This window comes from Anolis sagrei, chromosome 1 (assembly GCF_037176765.1).
Source record: "Anolis sagrei isolate rAnoSag1 chromosome 1, rAnoSag1.mat, whole genome shotgun sequence".
In the NCBI taxonomy this organism is placed as follows: domain Eukaryota; kingdom Metazoa; phylum Chordata; class Lepidosauria; order Squamata; family Dactyloidae; genus Anolis; species Anolis sagrei.
This window is the reverse complement of record NC_090021.1, coordinates 160,591,818-160,602,402: the sequence shown is the minus strand read 5'-3', so window position 1 is coordinate 160,602,402 and position 10,585 is coordinate 160,591,818. Positions and strand designations below refer to the sequence as shown.

The 10,585-nt window shown below is 42.9% G+C and overlaps 1 protein-coding gene across 2 annotated transcripts in view; it reads right to left on the bottom strand.

Annotated features, from left to right (window-relative positions):
- Window positions 1–4,915: 4,915 nt before the first annotated feature.
- Window positions 4,916–10,585, bottom strand: part of IQCA1 (IQ motif containing with AAA domain 1) — a 115,427-nt gene continuing 109,757 nt past the window's right edge. The window contains exons 17-19 of one of the 2 annotated variants that reach the window (XM_060783944.2): window positions 10,136–10,313; window positions 8,473–8,711; window positions 4,916–5,919 (exon numbers count right to left, since the gene is read on the bottom strand). In XM_060783944.2, the coding sequence (XP_060639927.2) occupies window positions 5,758–5,919; window positions 8,473–8,711; window positions 10,136–10,313 (579 nt within the window). In that variant the 3' untranslated portion in view covers window positions 4,916–5,757. The remainder of the gene's footprint in view (window positions 5,920–8,472; window positions 8,712–10,135; window positions 10,314–10,585) is intronic. The other variant, XM_060783962.2, reaches the window with a different exon arrangement.

Below are 10,585 nucleotides of genomic sequence, written 5' to 3'. Positions count from 1 at the left end.
GTTCAAAAGCATCGATCTTCCTTCGCTCAGCCTTCCCTAAGGTCCAGCTCTCACATCCGTAGGTTACTACAGGGAATACCATGGCTTTGACTAGGCGGATCTTTGTTACCAGTCTGATGTCTCTACTCTTTACTATTTTATCGAGACTGGACATTGCTCTCCTCCCAAGAAATAAGCGTCTTCTGATTTTCTGGCCACAGTCTGCATCTGCCGTAATCTTTGCACCTAGAAATACAAAGTCTGTCACGGCCTCCACGTTTTCTCCCTCTATTTACCAGTTGTCAATCATTCTTGTTGCCATAATCTTGGTTTTTTTTACGTTTAGCTGCAACCCGGCTTTTGCGCTTTCTTCTTTCACCTTGATTAGGAGGCTCCTCAGCTCCTCCTCGCTTTTGGCCATCAGAGTGGTGTCATCTGCATATCTGAGGTTGTTAATGTTTCCTCCAGCAATTTTCACCACAGCTTTGCATTCATCAAGCCCAGCACATCGCATGATGTATTCTGCATACAAGTTAAAAAGGTTCTGTGAGAGTATGCAGCCTTGCCGTACGCCTTTCCCAATCTTGAACCAGTCTGTTGTTCCGTGGTCAGTTCTTACTGTTGCTACTTGGTCCTTGGACAGATTCCTCAGGAGAGAGACAAGGTGGCTTGGGATGCCCATCCCACCAAGAACAGACATAGTCCCGAGTTATTCACCCATCGAAAGCTTGTCAGAAGAGAAAGGTTTTACAGGCTTTCCGAAAAGCAAGTAGGTCTCGGATAGATCGGGTTTCAACTGGCAAGGCATTCCATAAATAAGGGGCCACAATCGAGAAGGCCCTCTGTCTAGTCGAGGACAGATGATAAGTCCGGATGTTGGGGACTTCAAGCAAATTTTGGTCTTCGGACCGAAGTAATCTCTGGGGTTGGTAGGGGGATAAGCGGGCCCTCAGGTACGCCGACCCCAGACCATATAAGGCCTTAAAGGTTAAAGGTTAATACCAGCACCTTGAAAGCAATCCGGTACTCAATCGGTAGCCAGTGCAGCTGTTGTAGAATTGGGGTGATATGACACTTCGCCGGCACCCCGGTGAGAAGACGAGCCGCCGCATTTTGCACCAGCTTCAGTTTCTGGATCACTGACAAAGGAAGGCCAATGTAGAGGGCATTACAGTAGTCAAGCCACGAGATGACCGTCGCCTGGATCACCGTAGCCAGGTCGTTCCTAGATAGGTAGGGAGCCAGTCGCCTAGCCCGACGTAGATGGAAAAAGCAGATCTGCTCACAGCAGAGACCTGGGCCTCCATTGTGAGCAGAGGGTCCAATTAGACACCAAGATTTTTTACAGAAGGTGACGGATGTAGTGTCTCGCCATCCAGGGTAGGCAGCTGGATCTCCCTCCTACCTGGACGGCCCAGCCAAAGGATCTCCGTCTTCGCTGGGTTCATCCTAAACCTGCTGGCACGCAACCATCCAGTAACGGCCTCAAGGCACTGATGGAAATTTTCGGGTACAGAGTCCGGCCGGCCCTCCAGCCTCAGAATGAGCTGAGTGTCGTCAGCATACTGGTGGCACTCAAGCCCAAAGCTCCGCACCAGTCGGGCAAGCGGTCGCATATAGATGTTAAATAATAGAGAGAATAGCTCCCTGTGGGACCCTGCAAGTTAGCAGAGATCTCTCGGAAACCATCCCTCCCCTCACCACACGCTGTCCCCGATTCTGGAGGAAGGAGGACACCCATTTAAGGGGTATCCCCCTAACCCCAGTCATGTCTAGGCGGTGGGTCAATAGATTGTGATCGACCGTATCAAATGCTGCTGTGAGATCCAATAACACTAGCAGCACTGATCCGCCTTGATCCATCTGGCAGCAAAGCTGATCTGTGATGGCAACTAGCACAGTCTCCATCCCGTGCCCCCTACGGAAACCGGACTGGAAGGGATCAAGTCCGGCTGTGTCATTAAGGAACTGCTGCAACTGTTCCGCTGCTGCCCTCTCAAGCACCTTGCCCAGAAACGGAAGGTCCGTTACTGGGCGGTAGCTAGAGGGAACCGAACGATCTAAGTCTGGTTTTTTCAGCAGCGGAGATACCTCTGGAAAAACTCCTTGCTGAAGGGAGCTATTTATTATATTCAACAGAGGTTCACGTAATCCCTCCAGGCAAGATTTTACTAGCCAGGAGGGACACGGATCAAGGGAGCAGGTGGTCGGCCTAGCTGCATTCATGATCCTATCGACAGCCTCTGCATCCAGCGGGGTAAACCGGTCAAGGATGTGCCCAGCGAGTGGCCACGGAGTCTCAAGTTAACTCAGTCGTGGCAGGGAGATCCCGTCTCATTATTAGACAAACTGACAAGAGTTTGACCATGTGGACACCAACATGGTGTTATTGAACACAGCTACTTCCACCCCTAAAAGAGAGACATAGTTTGACCCTGAAAGAACACGTGGCTAGAATGAACGCCAACAGCTTTGGCTTTAATGGTGCTGCAGAGCATCCAGCCTGATCCATGTGGCCACCATCACAGTTGTTTCAGGATGAGTCCAAAGCATAATTCGGACCCTGGATTAAGTGGCCCGTAGCCTCTCAATTGCACTGCCATTAGAACCTAACTATGTGAAAATAGACACAACACTGTGTTGTGGTAATAGACACGACGCAATATTTGACTAATGTTAGATACTCTTTGCCTGTCTTTAACAGTAAAACTAATTGTATTTAGCCTGCATTTCTATACATGCTTACCAGGTTAGTTTCCTTGGGATAACAATTTACTATATTAAGGGACTTGCAGAGCAAATGCATACATTCCTACTCAGAAGTACACCTCATGGACTTTCAATAGCAGGTGCATGTAAGAATTTGGCTTTAATATTTGAACAGTATTTGCTTTATTTAGAATTTAGACAAGTAGTGAATAGGAAAGGCAAATGCACAGCAAAGCAGTTGCATGTACAATCAAGAACACTATATACCACTGAACCCACTCCAAGCTGCTTCTGTTCCAACCAATTCAGTCCTAAGCTCATTGTATGCCTCTAAAATCTGATCTTGAATTCGCCACACACCAATAAATGTTGAAAGTGTAATCTCTGAGAGATGGAGAGAGATTCCAGTTCACCAAAAGTCTTGGCTTCATTTTACAAACCCTTTATTTGCACTGAGCAAAACTTTGGGCAAATTCCTAGTCATGTATCCATTCATAGTGATCAAGACGGCTAACCTCACAACACTGTGGCCGATTCTCCTGATTTGGGAAAGGGGAGGGAAGTAGTTAACTCACTTAATTTATTGGTAAATTATCTCATGATGAAGCTCAGAATAATTGCAATGAAAGTCTGACATTCACATTATCACTATCATAATTACTTGCCTTATGATTGTTCTTTCAGTGAATGCCCAGTAATTTAATAATAATAGAACATATAAATAATTTAACTAAAATTTGGTAGATCAGTCTCATTTACAAATGAGAACATGACAGCTTCCTTTTCCAGTCACCTTGGACTACTCTACTATAGCTCGAGTGAAATAAAATGCTTCTTTCAGCCAAATGTATTTGAATAATTGCACTGGGTTTTAAAGCAGTAATCAGTAAAAGAAAAGGAAAAAAACACATCCCCTTAGAAACACTCTTCAATGAATTTCATTGCACTTGTACAAATGGGCATTCATTCTGTAACATATTTGCAAGAGGATGAAGGTTTTAAATTATAGCCATTTTAAAGAGAATCATACACTCAAGTTGGTTCACATTCAAACAGTAGAGGAGTTCCTGTTATGTTTAAAAAGTTGTCTAAGGAAATGGTGTGTCAGCAGAAAAAAAAACCTTAGAAAAATCATAATGTAAAAACCAGTCCAACTTGGTCATGGAGGTTAAATGTTTTCCAAATTCGTCACTTGCCTTGCAGACAATTTCATGGTCCCGAAGGTAGAAGAGGCAACAAGGGGATTGGCTACTCTTGATCTCATCCTAACAAATGCGGAGGACCTGATTGATGTGGTTGAAGTGGTAGGATCCTTAGGGGCAAGTGACCATGTGCTCCTGCAATTTGAGGTACAAAGGAAGGCCGAAACTAAGACAAGTCAAACCCACATTGTGGACATTAGGAGAGCTGATTTCCGAAAAATGAAGGAAACACTGAGCAGCATTCCGTGGACACAGATACTAAAAGACAAGGGAGTTACAGATGGATGGGAATTTCTCAAGAGTGAAATACCTAAGGCGCAATTGCATACCGTGCCAACAAAGAGAAAAAACAGGACAAGTGCAAAGAAGCCAGAAAGGATGTCCAAAGAACACAAAAGAGACATGCACAGGAAGTGGAAAAAGGGAGAAATCACCAAAGAAGAATTCAAACAAATAGCCAACACCTGTAGGGAAAAGGTCCGCAAGGCTAAAGACAAACCAAACCAAAGGACAACTTTGCTCTTGTCCAGTTTGAGAAACTTTGGGTTACTTGATTTTGTGTGGTTTTTATGCCTGGTATGTTTGGCTTCATGAAGAGAGAGAGGGAGAGCGAGCAAGAGAGGGGGGAAGGGAGGGTGTAGTGAGTACAATATGAAAAAAATGATGCTTCTGCCTCTTCACTTTGTGTTTCCTTGTCGCAACTTTGTGCCTCTAACATTGTGCCACAACTTTGTGCTTCTAGCATTTTAAAGTTGATCTTTTCTTTTTATTGTTCCACATAAATGTGTATTTATACATTATTTGTTATTTATAAAGTACATTTTCTTATTTTAAAATATGTAACAAAAATGGGGAAAGGAAGTTCCGGGGGCGGCAGAAAGGATTAATAGCATTTCAATGGGAAAAATTGCATTGAGATAAGAGCAATTTAAGTTAAGAGTTCAGTCACAAAATAAACTCTTAACTCAAGGTATCACTATTGAATGTTTTAAACCGACTTTGCCAGATTAAAGAGAAAACAATAATTTGAGCTCCACACACTTTACTGGAAAGTATAATACATTAAATAGTATATTTATTTTTTTAACTGAAACGTAATCATATTGAAACATACATTGAAAAGTATCATTCCGACAACTGAAAAAAGTTTGGTAAGGCATAAGTAGATGGTACATACAGATCCCACTCATGTGGGATCTGTATGTTCCAAAGTTTCTATATCTCCCTTCTAGGATGTGTTGAATGACTGGAGATGGGGAATCGATGGACGCTTTCTATTTCTCTATCCAGCTCTCATTGTGTGTGTGTTTCAGCTTCACAACTCTGGCACATGAGAACTCCTGGCCTTTCTGGAGAGCTGCCAATGTGCTCATCAAGAAAAAGGAGTTGAAGATTTGCTGGATTGCTATGGGGATTTCTTTTGGGGAAGCATCATGCCCAGAGGTCAGGGATAGGCAAAGTGCTGCTGAACTGCAATTGCCATCATCACTGGCCAGCCTAGGTGGAAGCAGGGTATGATGGGAACAGCAATTCAACAGCTGAAAGATCACAAATTGCTCACTCCTGCCACAAACGATCACAAGTAACTGTCTCAATATACAATAGAGTTTAAAGCAGACTCCCATTAATTTAATTATAACTACTGACAAACTGTTATTTACTATCTCAAAACGACTAAGAATGAAATTCAGTGGCCTTTAGTTCACCCTGGAGGGATCAAATGCCACACTGTTGTCCTGGCATGTAACTTTTCACAAAATATTGATAAATATAAGCGGCAGAAAAATAAGCAAAGATTAACATTTTCAAGAAATAGCTACGGTTCTCTAACTGGTCTGAGTATTAAGAGGAATTTTCCATTCAATTACTATTTCTTCTTCTTCTTCTTTTTCGTACCCTTCTTGCCTTCCTTCTTCTTTTCTTTATCCTTCCCTTTGTCTTTTCCTTTTCCTTTTCCCTTTGCAGATTCTTCGCTCTCTGTCAGTGACTTGATCCGTGCTTTTCCGAGAGGAGTCTTCGCATACCAAGCCTACAGAATCAAATGGAAATACATTTTAGGGAGTCTGAAAGTATGCAAGTAACATCTCCTTTTCTGTCTGCAATAATCATTTCTCTCTCTTAAAAGTATCCTAATTGTGGATCACTCATGGAGAAGCAGCATCACAATCTTTAGTTCTCTGAAGATCGCTATTATAACAAGAACAGTAGCAATCATCTGCTTGAAGTGGCTCATTAACATCAATACATAGCTTTGATACTCAAGTTGCTATAGTTATGATATCATTACAATCCCTGTGATCAACCCTATTTCGTAGGGTATGCAACTCTTGTTGAAATTACCTTTTAAATTTGGCAGTGTGGCAAGGTGCACAAGTGAACATGGCTCTCAGATCTCAGTAGGGAAGGGAATTTATGTTTTGTTGTTGCAAAATTTCCTCATATTGAAAGAAAAACCTAACTTGGGAATGTCAATCACACATTACCTCTAGCATGAAAGCATATTAAAAAAAGAGATGAACAAACGATTATCATAATAAAATAAGTGAAATGAAATTACAAAGGTTCTTATAAGATATCATGGCATGGCCATGAAATTTCACATTGAAATGCCAGTATTAAAGTAACAGCAGTACTTTGGTCTTGACACTGGGGCATTACAGCATCCCTACAATTCTAAGTATTTTTCCTAATACCAAAGCAATGGCTTATTTGTCCCAAAAAACCTAGGAAGGGATAAGCATCTTTCATTCTGGAACTCTCGAATAAGCATGTACAATTCAAAGACTTGGGGTGAGGGCAGGCCCGTAGCCAGGATTTCGTTTCGGGGGGGGGGGTAAAAAATTTCAGGGGGGGTTCGGGGGGGGCTGAGTCTGAGTGAAAGAGGGTCTAGCCTAGCAAACCTTTTGCATCATTACCCAAATACCCCCATGCATATGGGATATATTGAGTATGGTGATAAGATCATGATATGAATAAACATAACAGTTTAAATAATGCACCAGTAAGGCCTTTTCTCGAACCACCATGAGAATTTCAGGGGGGGGGGGAGGGGCTGAAGCCCCCCGAGCCCCCCCCCCCCCCGGCTACATGCCTGAGTGAGGGGTCAATCTGTTTTTGCATGACTTTTTATACTGTAGTGCCCAATTCCATCACAGAAATATTCCACAGCAAAACATATTAATTTGTAATACAATTGATTGGATTCTGATTTCAAATGAAAAAAAAAAAACCATAGAAGTTCTTGGCTGGGCTACCAATGTGGAAATAACCCCTTGGACTGTGAAAAGATTGCATGATATCAAAATACTATAAAATCATTTTAAAATGTATTCAAAAGAACGTATATTATCTTCAGAGTTGGAGGATATCGGCAGAAACAATAAGTGGTTTTTAACAACCTAAAGCTAAGGTTGTACCCCAGCTTTTACAGCAATAGGTCTACAACATTACTCCAAATCCGCATAAGGTCCTCTTGGATTCATCGCTTACGCTTGAGGCTCAGGCGTCGGCGGTGTCTGGGAGGGCTTTTGCACAATTGAGACTCGTGCGCCAACTGCGACCGTACCTCGCGAAGGCTGACCTGGCCGGGGTGGTCCATGCCTTGGTCACCTCCAGATTGGACTACTGCAATGCGCTCTACGTGGGGCTGCCCTTGAAAATGGCTCGGAAGTTCCAACTAGTCCAACGAGCAGCAGCCAGGATGCTAACAGGGGCCCCCTACAGAGAGAGGTCAACCCTCCTGTTCAAGGAGCTCCACTGGCTGCCGCTTATTTTCTGAGCCCAATTTAAGGTGCAGGTGCTTACCTACAAAGCCCTGAATGGTTTGGGACCATCCTACCTGCGTGACTGCATCTCCATTTATGAACCCACGCGTTCACTTCGGTCATCTGGAGAGGCCCTGCTCGTGATCCCGCCTGCATCGCAAGCGTGCTTGGTGGGGACACGAGACAGGGCCTTTTCCGTGGTGGCCCCCCGACTTTGGAACACCCTCCCCAAAGATCTTAGACAGGCCCCTACATTGGCAGTCTTCAGAAAGAACTTGAAGACCTGGCTGTTCCGATGTGCCTTCCTAGATTAGGAAATCTCCAATACCAAGTCCCACAAGCACTTTACTAGAACTAAGATTGCTGCACACCGCACACTGCACTTGCCCTATAATGCCTTAGATACCACCTGTCACATCAGCACTTTTAATCCTGTACCCATTACTCTGGCCCGGCCCAGTTTATTTTATTGTGTTTTAGTGTATTGTTATTGCCTGTTGCTTATTATGCTTTATTGTTTTAATTTGCTTAGGTCTTGTATTGTTATATTGTGTACTGAGGCCTTGGCCTTTGTAAGCTGCATCGAGTCCTTCGGGAGATGCTAGCGGGGTACAAATAAAGTTTAATAATAATAATAATAAAAGGTAAGCAAGGTCAAAAATGGAGAGAAGATTGGTGTTTCGCTAATAGATTATTCCAAATGCATAACTAGCTCTTGTAAAAAGAAACTTGTTTTGAATGTGCTATGCAAAATCATGAACCCTAATTTACTATTTGATGAAGCAGAGATAACAGATTTCTCAAGAGAGCAACTCAACCTTGAATGTTTCTTCTTCTTCTTTGTATACAGGATTCTGCTTAGCTAAGCAGGCCAGGAATTCAGCTGCAACCAGTGGCTTCTTATTCAGTTGCATCAGACGTCGTTCAGTTAGGACAGCTTGAACCGCATTGAGGAGCTGTCCTTGGGTATAACCATCGGACACCTGGGCCAGGCAACTGATATTCAGTTGTTTGGTGATAACCCCACTGTTCTGTTGAATGAAGTATTTCCATAGAACTATCCAGTGCCAGCAAATAAAAACACAGTTATGAGTTAATTACTGAATGAACTGTATGTTCAGAAAACTAACAATATTAACTATGCCAAAGACAGATTGCAATAGTAGGAATTAAGAGCAAAGTTTCCGAGGACTATGTGGAAAGGATCTCTTTGTAGACACAGGAAATGGCACTTGGAAGGTAAAGGCCAGGTAAGCAGGAAGCTGAAATTTGCTATCTCTCAACCAGAATGAAGGCTGCATCTGGGCTACTCTAATTGGCCTGCGAGCCAATGAGCTTAAAGCAAGTTCAATCTGAGTAATGCTACCCCTCTATTCTGGTGGAGGCTCCTTCTTTGGAAGCTTTTAAGCAGAGGCTGGATGGCCATCTGTCAGGGGTGATTTGAATGCAATATTCCTGCTTCTTGGCAGGGGGTTGGACTGGATGGCCCATGAGGTCTCTTCCAACTCTTTGATTCTATGATTCTATTCTATGATTCTATGATTGACTGGCAATTCCCACCTCCCCACAAGGCGCAAATGCCCTTGTGAGGAAGCTGTCACTGCCATGCCAAGTAAACCCACTCCGCCATGCACCTGCATGCTGCTTTAACATGGGCAACTTCCGCCCAACCCACAAACCCTTTGCACAATGAATTGTGCGGTCCCCTTTTCATATATAGGAGACTGCTGTAGAGGAAATGGATTACGAATATCACTCCTGCATTTCATTGTGTTGCAGTGCATGCCATTCTGGGGTGGCTTTTAAGGAACTGGGCAAGGACTGCACATGGAGAGGTGGAGTGCATAATCTGGTTTGCGAATAATCCACTCCATGGCACTCTCTAGATTCTGGACAGTATCTTTACCATTCACAAAATTACCATAGAATCATAGAATCAAAGAGTTGGAAGAGACCTCATGGGCCATCCAGTCCAACCCCCTGCCAAGAAGCAGGAATATTGCATTCAAATCACCCCTGACAAATGGCCATCCAGCCTCTGCTTAAAAGCTTCCAAAGAAGGAGCCTCCACCACACTCCGAGGCAGAGAGTTCCACTGCTGAATGGCTCTCACAGTCAGGAAGTTCTTCCTCATGTTCAGATGGAATCTCCTCTCTTGTAGTTTGAAGCCATTGTTCTGCGTCCTAGTCTTTAGGTAAGCAGAAAACAAGCTTGCTCCCTCCTCCCTGTGGCTTCCTCTCACATATTTATACATGGCTATCAGTCCTGTAATAGACTATTATTCACTCCACCTATAAAAATATGTTCACGAGATTGTCATCTGCAGTATACTAACATGCCAGATATGTACATTTTTGGGTCTGCATCACAATTCTTTAATGATGAAAGTAACAAACTGTAGTTTTCAAAACTTTGAGATACATTTGCCAAAATTAGATTTACACAAGCAAAGCTTTCAATAACTCATTTTCATATCCATACCAAATCGTGAGGCATAGTCTGGCCTTGGAACCAGAATTATTTTCTTGTAAACTCTGCATAAAGGTCTGAGGTCTGCGTCAAAAGGTCGTTTAGTAGTTCCCATGATCAGTACTCTGTCTTCCATTTTTAAAGTTTTCAAACGTTTGGCAAGTTGCTTTTTCAGGCGTTTAGGTTGTATCTTCCAGATCAAATACAAATAAAAGTGTGATAAAAGAAAGAGAAGATATATAAACTTGAGATTGTATGTTGTCTGGAAACCTGCACTCTAAAGAGAAGCTTGCAGGACGTTATCTTGGTATAGATTTGGTGGATAAATTGACATAAATAGAAAGTTTGGCATAATGGAGTTTTGCATTGAGTCACTAACTTACGAATGTTACTTCACCTTATTATCAGAAGTAAGTTTGATCTAGAAGGAATAACAATAACTAAAGAACAAGATATTAACTA